The following is an 18,820-nucleotide window of genomic DNA, read 5'->3' on the forward strand; positions in this document are numbered from 1 at the left end:
AATGCCGACCCGCATAACGCGTTTACAGTTCGAGGAGATCTGTTGTGCGAGGCAAAATCATGCGCCGCAGAATAGACCTTGTATATGAAACTGTATAATTTTTTAAAAAAACTTTCACGGAAAAAATTGCAACCACACTGATCATTCATAGTTAATCACAACATACTACATAGATCATACATACTACATACATACTACATTCTACCACTAGGAGGGGGGTCTGCGGGCTCGCGGCGGCTACCAAAATGGACGAGCTCGCGGCGGCGACGCCGACGTGGTGGAGGAGCTCAGTCGTCGGTCAGTCTTCCTCATCGGAGTTGACGAGGTCGATGTACATGTTCTTCTGCTCCTCGCGGACGCGCCGCCACTCATCGTCCTTGTCCTTCACGGCGAGGTTGGCCACAACCGCCTGCTTAAAAAGGAGCTCTTGGATCTCCTCGTCGTGGTGGCGGCACTCCTCCTCCTCTTTGCAAGCTTCGTGCGATAATCGCGGCCGCGACCTTCTCTACATCGCCACTGACGTAATCTTTGGGACCGATGACACCTCGGCGCGGGATCTCCTCCGGTTTCCCGCTTGACAGCGACGAGCTCGCCCTCCTCCGGCTCCCTCTTCACAGGGAGAAGTACTGCGCCGGAAGCCCCCCCCCCCCCCACCCCGCGCTGGAGGTAAGCCATGCTGCAGAGGAAGAGCCCGCGGCCAAGGAGGGCGTCCTCCCGTGTCGGCAGTCGTACTCCTCCGTCTCGCGACGGAGGAGCCTTGCCAGCGGCTGGAGGCCTTGGTTGGTCCACTTCCTGGCCGTGTGCTTCCACGAGCCGTCCGCGCGGACACACCGCTCGCGCTCGGGGTCGTCGCCCCCGCCGAAGCTGCGGCCAGAGCTCCACATACCTCCTCACATGGCGGCGGCTGGAGGCAAAACTGGGCTCACCGGCGAAGGGAGTGGGGAATCACGGGGAAAAGTGGGCGGCGGCGAGGGGATAGGGTTTCGACCCGTATCTGCCCGGCAAACCCGTAGTTATACGGCGTCAGGGGTAAGGTTTACGGGCCGGACGAGTATACGGGTTCTGTTCTGGCCTCGCCGGAATTATGCAGGTTCACGCGTTATACGAGGGAAAATCCTATACGCCGCTTACTGCGTTAAACCGTCGACGCTTCGCACGGGGAGGTGCGAGCGAGCGATCGACCGGGCCGTCCCATTTATAGCGCGAAGCAGCTTTTCGCGAAAATCGTTTCCGGGTTTTGGGAAAGTTCTAGAATTTCCCAGCCGGTTTTTCCTGGTTTTAGGAACCTTCTAGCAGGTTCCCTGAACCGGTTTTCTGGTTTTTTTTTGTTTTTTGTTTTTGTTTTTTTGTTTATTTTTCTTCGTTCTTTTTTCTTTTCTTTCACTTTTCTCTTTCTTTTTTTCCTTTTCCATTTCATTTTTATATTTCAATATTTTAGTTTCTTTTTTAGTGTTAATGTTTCAAAAAGTGTTTGGAAACCTAAAAACCTTTGTGCTTTTAAAAAAGTTCAACTTTTAGAAAATGTTCGTGTTTTCGAAAATTTGTTCATATTAAAAAATGTTCGCAAATTTCACAAAATGTTTCCTTTTTCAAAAAATGTTCAGAATATTTTTGTTCAGTTTTCTAAATTTTAAGTAATAACTAGGATTTCAAAAAATGTTCCTGTTTTCAAAAGTTGTGTACAAATTTCAAAAAATGTTCTATTTTTCTAATTTTTGTTTATGTATTAAAAAATTGTTCGCATTTCTAATTTGTTTGCGATTTTCAAAATTATTCTCCATTTCGAAATTTGTTCAAAATATTCAAAATATGTTCATGATTTTAGAAATTGTTCCAATTTTGAAATTTTGTTCAAATCTTTTGACAAATGCGAACAATTTTTGAATAATATATGCGGCATTTTGAAAACATTTCGTGGTTTTTTCTGAATTTGGATTAGAAAAATTGTTTACATTTTTTTCAGAAAAAATACTTGGAATATCAAAAAATATGCGGCATTTCGAGTCGGTAGAAAATTTCAAGAAATGTTTCTAAATTGTTTTTCCAAAATCAGAACCCTGCTGTCCGTTCTTGTAGAATTTAGCGCCTTAATTCTTAGAAGCAGCTGTGTGGTGTATTGGCAAGCTGGTCGTGATCAGTACTCTGTTATGAGCGAGATTGTGGGACCGAAACCTGGTGTCTTCTCGTTTTTCCGGGGTTTTTTTAGGTCGTGCGCGATACAGAAAACAGAAACGGATTTCGCGTCCATGGGCCGGCCCAGTCGTGCTATGGGCGACTGCTTTTTTTAGGGAGCTGCGTATATCCGGGGTGATTTTTTTTAACATAGTAGGAGAATATCACAGAGGTAATATAATATGGAGTACATTACATAGGAGAATGTTACACACGGGATAATTAAGGTTACAATAAAATCAAGGAAGTACGATTATCCAAATTTATAAAATATATTATTCAAACTTTGCTTCATTCTAAGATAAGAATAGAGCCGCACACTAAAACGTCTCACAATTCGTCTCTAAGTTAATTAAAATTATATACTTTTTTCTGAAAAGTCTAATTATAAAGAAAATTCTGTGGCGCTTTATTAACGTCTTAAGAAGCGTCTTTAGGTCGCCGGTGTTCATAGGCGTAGAGACGAATAAAATAGCGTCTCAGAAAAAGCGTCCATACATGGTGTTTTTGTTGTAGTGATATATGCAAAAGATAGATTTTTAGAAAAAATACTATTTTTTCTGTTGATGATATGATGATGTTTTTTTTAATATATGCATTTTTTCATATATGTATTAATTTTTTTAAGTTGTTAGTAGATATCGATTTTAGGTTAGTGCATTTTATCACTGATTTTAGGTTAGTTGATCGATTTAGTGCATTTTATGTTTGTTGCATTTTAGGTTAGTGCATTTTATGTTAGTGGAGAGGAAAACGTAAAATAAGGAAAAGGAAAATAAGTAGAGAAAGAAGGAGAAGAAGAAGGAGAAGACGAGGAGAGGAAGAAGAGGAAGAAGAAGAAAAAAAGAGGAGAAGAAGAAGGAATAGAGGAGCTTCTTCTCCTTTTTTTTCTCCTCTTTTTTTTCTTCTTCTTCTTAATTTTTATTGGGAACGAGGGTGTCGAGGATCGCCGAGGGGTCGAGGGTCGGGAACTAGGGTAGAGGGTCGAGGGTCGTTAAGGGGTCAAGGGTCGAGGGTTTCAGGGTCGAGGGTTCGAGGGTTCTATAGGGTCGAGGGTCGAGGGTTCCAGGGTCGTCTAGGGGTCGAGGGTTCCAGGGTCGTCGAGGGTTCGAGGGGTCGAGGATCGCCGAGGGGTCGAGAGAGGTTTGCTAGTGTCAAAGTATTGAAGAAATCCATGACTTCATCATTAGCCGGAAGTAACCAGGGCATGACGAAGTCCTCCAAAATTATTTTGGAATGGTGTCCCGGATAGGATAATTTGCCTTTTTGTATGAATTTCAGCAAAGGCCTTCCAAATAACGATATTTGGAAGGTTCTTGCTGAACTTTGTATCAAAAAGCGAATTATCCTATCTAGGACTCCGTTCCAAAATAACTTTGGAGAGCTTCATACCATCATGCACATGTTATTTTCGCCTAATGATGAAGACATGGTTTTGTTGAATCCTTTGACACTACGCAACCTCCCGACCCCTCGGCGATCCTCTCGAACATGAGAGGAAGAAGAGGATCGCCGAGGGGTCGAGGGTTCCAGGGTCGTCGAGGGTTCGAGGGGTCGAGGATCGCCAAGGGGTCGAGAGAGGTTTCCTAGTGTCAAAGTGTTGAAGAAATTCATGGCTTCATCATTAGCCAGAAGTAACCAGGGCATGACGAAGTCCTCCAAAATTATTTTGGAATGGTGTCCCAGATAGCATAATTTGCCTTCTTGTATGAATTTCAGCAAAGGCCTTCCAAATAACGATATTTGGAAGGTTCTTGCTGAACTTTGTACCAAAAAGCGAATTATTCTATCTAGGACTCCGTTCCAAAATAACTTTGGAGAGCTTCGTACCATCATGCACATGTTATTTTCGCCTAATGATGAAGACATGGTTTTGTTGAATCCTTTGACACTAGGCAACCTCCCGACCCCTCGGCGATGCTCTCGAACATGAGAGGAAGAAGAGGATAAAAAAAGAAGAGGAAGAAGAAAAAAAAAGAGAAGAAAGAATAGAGGAGTTCTTCTCCTCTATTCTTTCTTCTCCTCTTTTGTTCTTCTTCTTCCTCTTTTTTTATCGGGAACGAGGGTCGTCGAGGGACATAGATGTAGTGTCGTCGTTGTCGATATATACCCCCTCCCGATAGCTTACTATGATTAGGTAGCTAGTTCTACGTTTGGCACTAATATATCCATCTGTCATGTTTGAATAATAATTCCCATGTTGTAAATATTTGTAGAAACTATGGACACCGCCCTAGACGAAGCAAAAGAAGCGTTGTTGAGGGACATAATCGCAGAAGGAAGTGATGCCGTCTCATTGTTTCTCAACGAAACCGATGGTCTGGAAGGAGAGGGTGAACAAGCTGGCTACGGTGACCTAATGCCGGTGCAAGAAGAAGAACATGAGGACAGCTCCGGTGACCCAATGCCGGTGCAAGAAGGAGACTGTGATGACGGCTCCGGTGACCGAACCGAGTCCGGCCAGGTATATATATTAGTTAAGCCTGTGCTGACTAGCTGATTGATGCATTCATTGTTTTGGTATGTACACATATTAATTAAGTCTTTGTTCTTTTTTCTAGCCCTCCGGATCGAGCACAACTTCAGTAAAGAGACGAGGCCCGAAGAAAAAGTTGAGCTCGGATGAAAAGTTTGAGATCATAGCAATCGCGCCCGACGGCCAACCGATTGAACCCCTCCGGACAAAGAGCGCATTTGTTGCTCAGTGCAGGGTTCTGGTTAGGGACAAGATTCCGATAAGCATCCAGCAATGGTTTAAGCCGGACACAGAAGACCCTGAGGTGTCTTATGTCAATGATATGCAGAAAAATGATCTTTGGACTGAGCTGAAGTCAAATTTCACCCTACCGCCAGAGGATAATCCAGAGAACCCAGTTAAAGAGAAGTTAATCAAGTCTTTTGCTCTTAAGAGGATGGCAGAACTATTCAGGAGGTGGAAGAAAGAGCTGAATAAGTTTGTCGAAAATAATGAGACACCAGAATTCAAGGGCAGATATGAGAAGATCAGAGATCACTGGCCCGCCTCCGGAGAAGTGGATGACTGGTTTCAAGGGTTGAGAGCAAAGAGACATCCACCTCCGGAGGAGAAGGTAGATCCGGTGAAAGTGAAGCGCACTCTGGCTGCCCTGGCAAAACCACCCAAGTCTCCGCCGAAAGGCAACTATGAGCGCATTATTGCAAAGACATGGGCTGAAGCGGAGCGGTCGGGAAGTACAGTCAGTGATCAAAGGCTGAAAGAACGACGAGGAGCTGGGAAACAAATTGCCCAGCTCGGCGAACAAGCGAAGCAATCGTGCCCCCCCCCCCCTCAAGGTGCCTAGCGACATCGTCGATCCGAGGATGGTGCCCGGTTATGGCAATGTTGACGATTACCTGCCCGACGATGTACATTATGATACCATGGAGGTGCAGATACACAGATACGAGTACGGGAAGCCTCTCGTGAAAGATGAAAAATCTTTAACAACGATGATGCGAAGATTACATGATTGGTACTTGAAAATCTGCAGAGAGTCTGGGGGGAGGAGTACTTTGTATGCGAGAGTTAAACCAGAGCATGACCTCGTTGGAATTGAACTGTTGCCTATTCCATTTGAGGAGTTCTACCAGTTTTTCAATCAATTGGCCCTCGATAAAACAACGATCACCTGCTACTGTCTGTAAGTACTACTACTTCTGTCATTAAGTCTCTCTATATAGCTCATCTCTTTCATTGCATGTATTTATAATTATCCTCACTATATTATGCAGAATGAAGATCGCCGAATTGAAGAAAAGACAAATCGGTGATATTGGGTTCATTAACACATATTTCATAGATGCAACTGAGATTCAACATCGTCCCGGAGATATCGAGGCCAACTTGCTACGATCATTCAAAAAAATGAAAACAAAGATATAATACTCTTTCCTTACAACTTCAAGTGAGTGTTACTGTCTTGTGCATATTCGGTTTCCCTTATATAATAGTCCAGGTTATAGTAATGTAATTGATGAGTTATGCATGCGTGTGCAGTTTCCACTATATTCTCCTAGAGATTAGGCTTGAGCAGGGAGTAGTAACCGTCTTGGACTCTAAACGAAAAGATCCCCAGGAGTATGCGAACATGACTGAAATCCTCAAAAAGTAAGTTAAATCGATCATTATCCACCATATCAGCAACTTTGTTCATTTCCTGATATCAAGTAATTGTTTTCTTTGTCCGGCAGGGTTTGGAGAAAATTCACCAAAACAGTTCCGGGACTGCCGAAGGAGCTGGAATTTAGACACCCGAAAGTAAGTACTATAGTAGCATGTTCCGCGCATCTCCTAGTGATTCAAGCGCTAGTTTCATCAATACCATTTAGCATTCTTGCTTATCAGTTTGATTGACCTCTATTTCTTGTAAAGTGGTGGTGGCAGGAAAAAGGGAATGATTTCTGTGGATACTACGTCTGCGAGTCCATCCGCCACACGACCTGTGAGCGGGGCGGGTACTCTGACGAACAATATGAAGTACGTAAATAACAACATTCACAATTTTATTTTATTACCATCATTTGTATTGAGTTTCATTCATTCATATATATATGTATTGACCCCCTTCTTCAAATTAGATGTTTCGAAAGCGGGATGAACTCCTAGCACCAGCTCGCATGCGAGCAATTCAAGAGGAATTGGCGGCATTCTTTCTTGACCAAATGATCGCTGAAGACGGAGAATACTATGTGGACCATGAGTCTGTATGATTATATTTGTAAGAGATAATTATTGTATATATATGTAGCCGGTAGTGTCGGATAGATATACGAGAACTTGTTGTTCAACCAATCTCTCGGAGAAGGAGAGGTGGTCGATATCACTTCTCTCTGTATGCATATATGTTTATGACGATCTTCTGTTTCCTTCGTTTGCTTACTAGCTAACTAGCGTGTCTAGTCCTCTCTATACGTATGTATAGTACGTAGCGTCGACCAAGCACGGACGTAAGAGGGGACACTTCTCTCTATTAATTATAGCTAGCTAACACAATATATGAAACACCTAAATTTACCCCCCCAAAACCCCCAACCCCCCCCCCCCCCTTTCAAAAAAAACAAAACCCCAGCCACAGAAATGCTGACGCGTGGATGCCTATTGATCCCGGTTGGTGCCATCAACCGGGACCAAAGGGTCTCCTGCCTGGGCTCTGCGCACTGCCCACATGGAGGCCCATCAGTCCCGGTTCTGGATTGAACCGGGACTAAAACTACAGGGCATTAGTACCGACACTTTAGTCCCGGTTCAGGAACCGGGACTAAAGGCCCTTACGAACCGGAACTATAGGCCCTTTTTCTACCAGTGGGATGGGCCATCCACTCTGGAGGATTCGAGCAGTTAACACCAAACCGATCTTTATTTTTTTTTGTAAGCTAGCTCCCGATGGATTGAGGCATAGCTTGAGGAGTCAACAGGCACCTGGCCGGAAGTCTACCACCCCTAACGTCGTACAACATCTCCAACGTTCTCATTTGGACGTTGCTGATGGTCCCGACGTAACCGTCTGGCCCGGACTCGCCGAAGGCTAGACAGCCGTCCAACAGAACCCCGTTGGGGACATCGAGGTCAATCGTGATGCCACCGCTGAACGTGAGAGCGACCTTGGGCACGGTGACGTTGCTGTATCCGGTGAAGTTGTAGCATGTCTCGTCCGGGTCGCTTGGGACGAGCGGATAAGCCGCCATGGCCGCCCGGAACGCGGACTTCAGTTTCGCGCGGGGCGTCGTTGGTAGCATTGTGATGATACTGCCGCAGTCTACGATCATGCCCCCCCATGAGCGCCTTCCGTGGGATGCGGAGCTGCTTCCCGCCGACGCTGATACCGGTGAGCTTCACCACGTAGAATGTGATGTAATCCATGAAGGGGGTCATGGGCGTGAATGAGAAGGCCGAGGTGTTGCTGGGCGCGCCAAGAGCAAGGAACCCGGTGCCGCTGCTCACCGGCGGGAGGCAGTAGGAGAAAGAGCCGCCGTATACTGCGGAGGTCTGAACTGGGAGCGACTCGGGCGATCCGCCGAGTGCGAGCAGGCCGTCAAACTTGTCGCTCGGGCCACCCTGCTTGTATCCGCAGCCGAAATGGAAGTCCTTGATGACGACGCCGGGCGCCAGCGTGAGCGCCTCGTTGCTGTACACGCCGCTGGTCTTTAACCCTCCTGTGTACTCGACTCGATACTCACACTGGGACTGGCTGCCATTGCCGTTCATGCTGCAGCCATTCTTCAGGTTGTGGTCGGACTGGAGGGTCTTGCAGACGTCGGAGCCGCAGGAGATGGGAGCGTAGGTGGAGGACTTGCGCGGGTCGAACAAGGGATGCTTCTGAGGGTAGCAGTCGCTGGAGTTGCATGGCGCGCACTGCACCCACGACAGGTCGTTGCCGGCGTCGAGGAGGAGGACCTGCTCCACGGCTGGCGTGCCCAGGCCCAACGTGACCACGTACTCCTGCGAGTCGACGGAAGTGCCCAGGTACGCCGGGATGCTCACCTTGTCCTCGTCCTGGTCCTGCATCGTGGTGCCCCTCAGCGCTCTGCTCATGATGTAGTAGTCTGCGCGGACGCGGCTTCTGTGAAGCGCCTCAGCGAAAGATGGCTTGTCGGTGGACTGCGACTTGGCGCAGGGTCCGTGCCTGTGCACCAGCGGCGCAGCGGCGCGGTTTGGCCGCGGCGTCACTGAAACATCTGAGTGTCATACTTTTCCTAACATGCAGATCGAAAATTATGCCATCCAATTCATGTACCGCTGTACGTACCTGTCGATGTGGAGCAGACATCTTCTGTCTGAAATGATCTTGTTGACACCACAACGAAGCTTTGCTTACCGTCGCCTGCAGCAGAAATGGAAAGGTAACTGCCAAATATGACAAGGAGGATGGACAAGAACACGGGAGAAGCCATTTGAAGTTAGTTTACACCAGGGCTCAGTCTAGGACGCCCTAATTTATACACTAACTACACAGCGCAGGAATCTATGCGGGACTGAACAATCACGGGAAATGAAAATGGGAAGATTATACCAAGCATGGGTGGAGCCGTGGATATGTTTAGTCTTATTAGCAGTGAGTAGACAAAACAAGGATAGTTTCTGTCATCGAGTTAACCCGCACTCCTTTGTCATGTACGTTCACTGCCCGCTTCCTACCTTGTAACTAGCGTGCAATATATTGTTTGAGTAAAATATAATGTCCCAGTCTCTCGACGTACCAAATTAATGAATATCATGAAAGAAATGTGTCGATTTAAAACCATGATATTTAATCTCGGTCTCTGACTATCCAACTTCTAACCCCTTGGGGTTTCTTTTTCCTGAAATGAGGCAAAAATTTTACCATTCCATTGTGCTGTAGAGAAGAGTACGGTTTTTCGACAACACAGCCCCGCCAAAGTGAAAAAGGGACAAAGGCCTACTCTCACGGCATCAAATTACACAATTGCTAGCGCCCGGCAGAGCACAGATATACGCCTCCTCTTTAACAATTTGCACGATCACCGCCACAAGAGCCACCTTGGTCCTGAACACATATGCATTTCGTTCCTTCCAAATCTCCCGGCCTTCTACTTTTATAATGCCGTTTATTTTGGACCCTATGCTTATTTGCTAAAATGAGCAAACAGGGCATCTAACACTAGTACAACTAGATAAATGCCCCGTGCGTTTTTTTTTTTTGAAAGATCCAGCATTGCTGGCTTCATTGATTTAGCAGGAAGGTGAGTACAAAGGTTGATCGGAGCGATCAAGAAGAGAAAATAAGAAGAGACGGTCAAGCGACCGTCATCTTATGCAGAAAACACTGAAATCAATCTTCTCCCAACATTTCCTCGAACGGGGCCTCTAGTTTCTTTGCTCCTGCCAATCTCCATTGCTCTAAGTTACTACTGATCTTTGCACATATCCGCTGATGACTTGGAGTCGCCCCCCTGAAGGTGCATTCATTCGTCTCGTTCCAGATCTCCCACAGAACCATAATGGTCATTGATCTGATTGCTCTTCTGTTTTGTGGGTAAAGTCTGGTCGATGGCCTGCTGGCATACCTGAGCTGATGAGGTGAGGCCCCTGGTCGATGATGATAGGGAGGAGCATCCAGAACGCCTTGCCGTGTGCAGCCAAATTTCCCGCGCAAAACTGCAATCCCAAAACAAATGTGTGGACGTTTCCAGATTGCGAAGGCACAGTTGGCAGAAGTAATTGTTCGGCCAACCCCTGCTCTGGAGTCGATCGTTGCACCAAAGCCTATCCTGAAGAAATAGCCACATGAACATCTTGTGCTTGTTTGGAGCCCAGACCTTCCAGATTAGGTTGTTGAACATGGGCTGATCCGGGGCCTCAAACTGTATGTTGTATGCTGAATTTGCAGAGTAGCAGCCATTGTTGGTGTGCCTCCATCGTATGCAGTCGTCTTCTTGTGGGCACAACACTGTGTTTGCGGCCTGTAACATACGCCACATGGACAGAAAATCAGGTGCAATGGCCATGGTGTCAGCATGTTGCAAATCTTTGATCCACTGATCATTCCGGAGGGATGCTTCAACGCTTCTACTTTTTCTGCGGGCGTGATTGTAGACTGTTGGGTATGAGATTGCCAGTGGGGAGTCGGGTAACCAATTGTCTTTCCAGAAGTCTGCTTTGCGGCCGTTCCCAATCTGAACTTTTGTTGCCAAACTGAAAATCTCTCGGTCCTTCTCCGACACCGGGGGCTTTAGCTGCACCCACGACCTTGCTGGTTGATCCCATGTTAGCCACTGCCATCTAAGGCGAAGGGCAATGCTAAACTTGTTTAGATCCAGGATGCCCAACCCTCCTTTACGCACCGGGGAGCAAACCTTCGACCAGGCCACCTTGCACTTACCCCCGACGAGCTGGTCATCTTGGCACCATAGGAATCTCCTGCAGGCCTTGTCTATCTCTCGAATGATCTTCTTTGGCACTTTCAGGACAGTCATGGCGAAAGTTGGCAGGGCGGAGAGGACACTACGTACCAGAACCCTCCTACCTGCCAAGTTGAGCAGTTTTCCTTTCCAACCCGCCAGACGCGCTTTAATTTTGTCTATCAAGAACTGGAAGTGGCTCAGCCTCATCCTGGTCGACGAGATTGGCAAGCCGAGGTAAGTCAGGGGGAAACCAGTGAGAGTGCCGCCGAAACCCTGTAGCACTTCCGACAAATCAATGTCTTCGCACCTAATGGCTGCCACTGGAGATTTACTTTGGTTGAGTTGCAGCCCTGTTGCTTCTCCGAATTTTGTCAGCAAATCAAGAAGCGTGTCAACCTCCGCCTTGGATGGGTTGGCGAATATGACCGCGTCGTCTGCGTAAAGGCAGACCCGCATGCTCGCACCTTGACCCGGCAACTGGGCCAGCGTCCCTCTTTCCGTAGCCGCTGCTAGCAGACGATGAAGTGGATCAATGGCGATGATGAAGAGGAGCGGGGAGAAAGGATCTCCCTGACGCAGGCCTTGTCGGTGCCAGAACTTCTTACCCGAGTCGCCGTTCATCAGGATGGAGGAGGAGGCGGAGGATAGCAGCATGGCGGTCCAGTCCCTCCATCGTGTGCTAAAACCCATTCTCTGAAGCAGTTCCAGTAGGTATTCCCAAGAAACTGAATCGAAGGCCTTGGCAATGTCCAGTTTGAAAAGAAGGGCTGATTTCTTGTCCCTATGAAGCGCTCTTACACAGCCCTGCACATACTGATAGCTATCATGGATGCACTTGCCCTTTTGGAAAGCAGATTGCGCCGGTGAGATGAGGTCCCTGAGTTTTGGGGCCAGCCGCATAGATAGAACCTTAGCTATCAGTTTTGACACGGAGTGTATGAGACTGATAGGCCTGAAGTGGCACATCTCCGTTGCTCCATCCTTTTTCAGCAGCAGTGCTATGAACGCTCTGTTTCAATCATCGAAGTTTGCTCCTGCTAGATCATAGAATTTCTGGAAAACTGCCATAATGTCGTGCTTGATGGTGTTCCAACAAGCCCTGGAGAAACGCCCGGTGAAGCCGTTAGGTCCAGGCGCTTTTTCCGCCGGTGAGGCCTGAATTGCCGCCCATACCTCATGCTCGGTGAAAGGTAGGTCGAGCCCCGTCATGTCGACTACCGGCAAGTGCATTTCATCCCAGTTTAGGGTGCAGTTGCGCTGCCGGCTCCTTCCCAAAGCCTTTGTAAAGTGGTCACGCACGGCCGATGCCTTCTCCTGATGTTCAGTAATGACAGTGTTGCCCACCCTGATCGAATGAATGTAGTTCTTCCTCCTTCTTGCTCTGAGTTTTGCGTGGAAAAACTTTGAGTTTGCGTCGCCAGCCCTAAGCCGCATGATCCTGGATGCCTGTCGCTTTCTGGCTCTCTCGATTGCGGCCAGCCCAATCACCTTGAGTTTAAGCTATTTACGCAGCACGCGCTCTTGCTCCGTCAGATGTCTGGTCTCTTGCGCCGGGTCCAACCGCAATATCACCGTGTTTGCGATGTGGAACTGCATCTTGGCGCCTCCAAAGAGCGATCTGCTCCAGATTTTCACGTCGGCCCCTGTCCTCTGTAGTTTCCTGCCGATGTGTATGAACGGGCAGTCGTGATTGACTGGCCGATCCCAGGCGTGCTGCACTGTCTCATGGAAGTGTGGGAATTGCGGCCAAAAGCTTTCAAACCTGAACTTGGCTTTCCTAATTGGAGGCGTACCGTTGGCCAGCAGCAGGGGGCAGTGGTCGGAGAAGGACGTGGAAGCTGCCGTAAGCAACACATCGGGGAACATGTCTTCCCATGCCAAGTTGCAAAAAACCTTGTCAATGCTGCATAAAGTAGGTTCGTCTCGCTCATTACTCCAGGTGAATCGCCTGTTCTTGCACTTGACTTCTCTGACCCCTGCATAGTCGATTGCCCGGCGAAAATGACCCATCATCCTTCTATTGATCAAGTCATTGCTTTTGTCGCTGGCCTGGTAAATCATGTTGAAGTCACCATTAAGCATCCATGGTTCAAATGGGGGAGGGGCCGCGCTGGCAAGTTCAGAAAGGAAGTTTTCTTTCTGATCAACCTCTGTCGGCCTGTAGACGGTTGTCATCCAAAAGAACTCGCTGCTACCGACGAACTGGACCCTAACCGTGATGGAGAAACTAGCGATCATGTGCGAGACTATGTCAGCTACCTGCTTATCCCATAAAATTGCGGCTCCGCCTCTAGTGCCTGTCGTGGGCAGCACGACACAGCCCTGAAGCGAAGGCCCCCCTAATTCTACTGCTAGTTGTGTAGACCAGGATTCGATCTTTGTTTCCTGTAAATTTAGGATCGTGATTTTGTTTACGTGAGCCACTTCGCAGACGGCCGAGCGCTTTGCAATGGAGTTTAGGCCCCGCACGTTCCAGGACATGGTTCTGAAGTTCGTATCAATCATGGGGGCAGGCGATTTCTCTTCGTCGACTGACATAGCTACTGAAGGTAAAAACGAGCGCACAAACCTTACAATCCTGCTGGGGACGACGCCAGCCACCAATAGACCCCAAACTCCGGCGTCGCCTAACTACTCCCACCTTACACTGGGCACGACACACTGGAATAAGACCTACCTCTAACTGGTTTAAGACTAGCCGTCGACAAAGACTACGATGAAGAACTAGCATGATCACAACACTGATGCATCCTCGCCGCTTGCTCCAGCCATGCCCGCAGCAATCTTCAGGGCTTTGCAGTCCAGGCCTGTGAGCTTGGCAATGACAGCGATGTCATTTGTAGAGAGGGGCTCCTGGAAACGCCTGAGGAGATCAGCAGCAGCCTTGGGCGTCATCTGGTCTTTAGGCCCGAGCCCGGCAAGCTCCTGGACGAGGCGCAACGCCGCCCTCTATGCAACCGGGACAGGGGAGGCCGCTGCCGCCTACCTAGCACTGCGACGTGTAGGGACCGAGGTGGCCCACACCTTGGGTGGAGCAGAGGGCCGTGGCCGCACCGGAGGGCTGGGCAGCACAGCCTGGGGCACCAGAGCGAAGAGCTCCAGCGCACCACGGTTGCCGCCGTCCGCAGGCCCCGGAGGGCCGTGGTCAGGCGCCCCTCCAAGCTGCAGACTGTCAACCTTGTGGGTGATCGCGTCGACGTGGAATCCCACCGCAGCCGCTGTCGGCGAGCAGATGCAGGGGCTGGATAGCGGGACCGAAAGTTCGGCGATGCACGGGAGGATGTCGTCGTCTTCGTGGAACTCCTCTATCACACCAGAGCGCGTGCGAGCATGCGGGGGCGAACGTCCACCATCTTCAAAGGCCAGCGGGGAGTTGAGGGCGTCGAGCGTGGCGTTCTCGATCTCGAGCTGCATGACATCCGTGCGCGGCGGGGGGGGGGGGGGGGGGAGAGCGCGCGACCACAGGGAAGGAAAAGAAGGCGGCCACGGGGTCCGTCTCTAGGGCTTCTCCACGTGTGGCCACCGGCTTCTGGAGGAGGGGAAGCGGCGGGGGGCCCGAAGTGGCGGCGCCACGTTCGCCGCCTTGCTTTTGGCGTGACCCCGCTCCTGATCGCCGTGCCTCCTGCCCGCCGGAGTCCTGCTGCGCCGCCTTGGCGCCGCCTCGAGGATTTGCCCCTAGCATGGCATGAGGTGCCCAGGAGCGTGTCACGCCACGAGCGCCGCTGCTCGCCGGAGTCATCGTCGTCGCGGTCGCGTCGGATCGGCCGGGGAGCCAACCGGCAAGCAGCAGTGGCCAGCCAAGCCTCTGGGCGACGAGCTTGCGCCTGGCCATCTTCGACACCACCCGTCCAGGAGCCGGGCTCGACGACGCGGGGGTAGGGGCGGTTGTCGTCGTCATCGGAGGAGGGGATCCCGCTCTGGCCGGAGTGCGAAGAGCGCGGCGAGAGCGGGGTCCAGTCTTCAACTCGATCTACATGGATCAGCAGATCATAGCGGCGCACGCCCAGCGGTGGGGGAACGCGGCGGTCCGGCGGGGAGTAGCCTAGGATCTTGTCGACGCGGCTAGCTCCCCTCTTGAGCACCCAGAGAGCTCGCTTTGTCGGAATGTGCGCGACATCCCAGGTCCAGAGCCAGCACGCAAAGGTTTTCGTGTGGCCCCGCTCCAGGGTTTTGCTGTCGAGGCGGTCGATGCGGCCGAAGTCGCCGAACGCCTCCTCCGCGCCCTCAAGCGACCAGAACTGCATTGGGAGATCCTCGACGACGATGCGGACGTGCAGGGGCAGCTTCATGAAGGCGGCGTGGTCGTCCTCGTGCCAGGCGCGGACGAAGAATTTGGCGCCATCCTCCCGCAGCACACCGCGCCTCACAACGTCGTCACGGTGCGCCGGGATGTCGAAGTGCACCAGGAAGCCTCTGGGTGGTGGGAGGTGACACACAGCTGGAAGGGGGGGGGGTCCCAGCTACGCCTCAATGGCCTTGCCCACCGCCATGGGATTGGTGGAGTGGACCCCGTCGGCAGTGGTGAGGGTGACGGCGTGCAGGCGCAGAACGAGCTCCTCGCGCTCGAGCGCGGGCGAAGCGACCACCACCTTGTTGCTAACGCGCGGGCGCCGGGAGTGGTCACAGCGGGGGAAGCGATCCATGGCCAGGGAGGCGGAGGCGGCGGGCGTAGGGAAGCGAAGACGCTCGTGCACCGGAGCTCTGGGCGGAGGCGGGTTCAGCCGATCCCGGGCAGTCCCTCCTGGACCCCCGTTCCTCGGATTCTGTGGGCACTCGCGGGCGAAGTGGCATTGGCGCTTGCAGAGGACGCAGCGGAGCGGATCTCTGCAATCCTTGCGGAGGTGGAGCTTACCGAGGCACCGGAAGCACTTCCCTTTGAACTTGCTTAAGAAGGCGTCGCGGCCGGCGGCCGCATTGAAGCCCTGTTGGCGGTCCGAGCGGCGCTCCCGGCGATGACGTGAATGGACCGCAGGCTCGAAGCGAGCGCGCTTCCCCTTCCTGAATCTGACCTCCGTCCAGCCATCGTCACCGCCTGAAGAAGAAATCTCGACAACGTGGGATGGAGCAACAACCATGAATTTAAGGCGCCCTTGCCCAAAACCAGGGGACGCGCCCAGATCCGCTGAGGCCCGTCCCGGCCGGGGCAATGCCCCGTACGTTGCTACGGATGTTATTCTGTAAAACTTAAAAAATTCATGATGTGTATTCTAGAGGACAAATAAAAAGATAGAAAGAAAAATAATATTACCGAACATGCTCTAAATTGCAAGCTAAATAGGCCTTAGCGGTTAACCGCCCGACTAGAAGACCTTGCATGTTTTAGATTTGCCCGATCAGTTGACACCTCGCGGACAAAGGAATTGAGCCAAAGCGCTCAAAATCGGGATATTTTTTTAGACCGATGGAGCGCCGCTGTGATGGTTTCCTTCTCCGGTGAGATCTCAGCCCTCTTCCAACACTACCAAAGCCAGCTTTCCAGGAACAGCGCGCCCGGATCAGTGACTGCTGGCATACCGTCGTCTGCGTCCATTTGACACTGCGTGCCCAGGATGGAGATCGAGTACGCCACAATGAGCTCCGAGCCGCACTGGCGGCTGCCGAAGGCTGTGCTCATACCCCAGCCGGCATAAGGCCACGTAGCGCCAATGCTGCAACTCACCAAGGAGCTGCACACAAAGGGCTTCCGCGTCAACTTCGTCTACTCCGAGTGCAACTGCCGCCGCCTGCTCCGGTCCCGCGGCCTGGGCTTGCTGGATGCCGGCGGCGGCTTCCGCTTCGAGGCCATCTCGGACGCCCTGCCGCCATCTGATAGCCAAAGAGACGATGTCACACCGGACATTGCTGTGATCTGTGTCCGCCACCAAGCATAGGGCCGTGCCGTTCAGGGAGGTCCTGGCCAAGCTAAATAACAGCAGCACGCCGGTGAGTTGCGTCATGAGCCATAGAGGGTCGCAGTGGAGATGGGTGTCCCAGCTTGGCCTTCTGAACTACGAGTGAGGGGAGAAGATATTCTCGTATACGAGTACTCTTTTCTTCATAGTTTTAAATAACACACTAAGCCTCCTAGTGGCGGTTCTCTTCTAAACGTTGTAGCGTACTATAGTAGAGTAATAACGCGGTATTTAAAATGTTTATTCATGTGTTTGGATCAAAGTGGCTTAGTGCCGGACCACATGTAAACGATATAGCATGCTATAGCGCCTTATTTAAAACCATGCTTTTCTTCCTTTTGCGTAGGTCCAGTGAGAAAGAGACCGAATCAGCAAGAAGAAAGAAAATATTTTTTCTCGAACACACAGGAGACTCATTATATTAAGAAGAAGAAATGGAACAAGAACCCATACAGTGCCCACTAAACACACCACGCATGCCACACTAATGTTCTTAGTTCGTATTCTCGTCCGAAAAACAAAGGAAAAAACGACCACACCGGACTACAGCAAAACAACTAAGCTTCAAGGGCCGAGGCAGTCAAGGAAGTGAGGCCCAGCGCACCTGCAATCTCCCAAAGACGCTGCTCATCACCAGAAGTGTCCAGCGCTCTTGCCATGCTTGGAGCTGCTCCGTCAAATACACATGCATTGCGGTGGGTCCAAAGAATCAAGCACCTAACGCCACCGGGGTATTGAATCTAAATTAATTGCCAACAACTACTGCAGGTTTGATAGCCAACGGCATGCTAACATCCTTTTGACTCTAAGTTTTAGATTTATGTCGGATCCAACATTACAAACTTTGTCCAAATTTATATTAAAAAATATCGACATATACAATACCAAATATAGCATATACTATGAAACTACATTTCATAACGAATCTAAAATATTGATTGGGCATTGTGAATGTTGAGAATTTTTTTTTCTATATTGTAAAGTAGAGATACTTAGACTTTGGACAAAATTTATATACAGACTAAAAAGTATAGATACTTAGACTATGTACCTGATCAGTTCACCATCTTCATTGCGTCCGACATCACGTACATTCTAACACAGCCGCCGCCTGCCACCGGTCCATGCTCCTCAACATTGCTGCCTTTCTGGATGGTGCAGGATTTCAAGGAAACAATTATATATGCGTGATTTCTTACATTTTGACATAAACAATATCTTCTTGAGTTTTTTTTTCATTCCGTAACTTTATTGGAATGCCAAGTTGCCTACGTAGCCGAATGGTCAATTGTCCAAAACAACCCAAACAATTCTACGTACACTAAAGATCCTTGTGCCTCGCCTAATCATAATAGCTCACATCCAGGAAATTTGATCATTAGCCCCATAAGTTGCCCCAAAGCATTGAGAACAACCTTCAGAATATTGACCTTTTAGTTATGCCTAAAGGCTAGCCTACGACTAAATCGAACTACCTGTCTGGAAACTTCACATCTATTAGTTATATGGTCCACCACAGCCTGCTTCTACACATACGGGTAATCTACATACTCAATACGGAACCTTCCACATTAATCTCTCCATCCCCCGAATTTAACTGGGTGGGCACATTCCCTTGATTTTCACCGAACCACAGAATTCAGCCTAAGTCTATCAGTTAGTCTTATCTGATGCAGTTCTACGTGCAGTATCACTACAAAATTAGAAGAGCCCTTAGATAAGACATAGTCATCTCTATAAGAACTTTGCAAGAGAAGGGAAGTGATCAAACACTTTCTCTTCGACTATATATGGTCAACACAGAACAGGGGAATCCGGTGCTTACAAAAGATGCGGCGCCGTCCCTAGCCTCCGGTGATCGACGGCGCGTCGGAGGC

General features: G+C 49.8%; 1 protein-coding gene and 2 pseudogenes across 1 annotated transcript; all 3 read right to left on the reverse strand.

The window, feature by feature from the left end:
* Positions 1-7,563: 7,563 nt before the first annotated feature.
* Positions 7,564-9,081, reverse strand: LOC125526725 (aspartyl protease family protein At5g10770-like; annotated as a pseudogene).
* A 3,471-nt stretch (positions 9,082-12,552) lies between these two features.
* On the reverse strand, positions 12,553-13,290 carry LOC147957830 (uncharacterized). Its single transcript, XM_087531865.1, has one exon. The coding sequence runs from the start codon at positions 13,288-13,290 to the stop codon at positions 12,553-12,555; it is 738 nt and encodes a 245-aa protein (XP_087387991.1).
* Positions 13,291-13,785: 495 nt separating this feature from the next.
* Positions 13,786-15,389, reverse strand: LOC147957831 (uncharacterized; annotated as a pseudogene).
* Positions 15,390-18,820: the final 3,431 nt, after the last annotated feature.

The sequence above is a fragment of the Triticum urartu genome, chromosome 7A, assembly GCF_056163025.1.
Source record: "Triticum urartu cultivar PI428250 chromosome 7A, HENAU_Tu73, whole genome shotgun sequence".
Taxonomy (NCBI): Eukaryota; Viridiplantae; Streptophyta; class Magnoliopsida; order Poales; family Poaceae; genus Triticum; species Triticum urartu.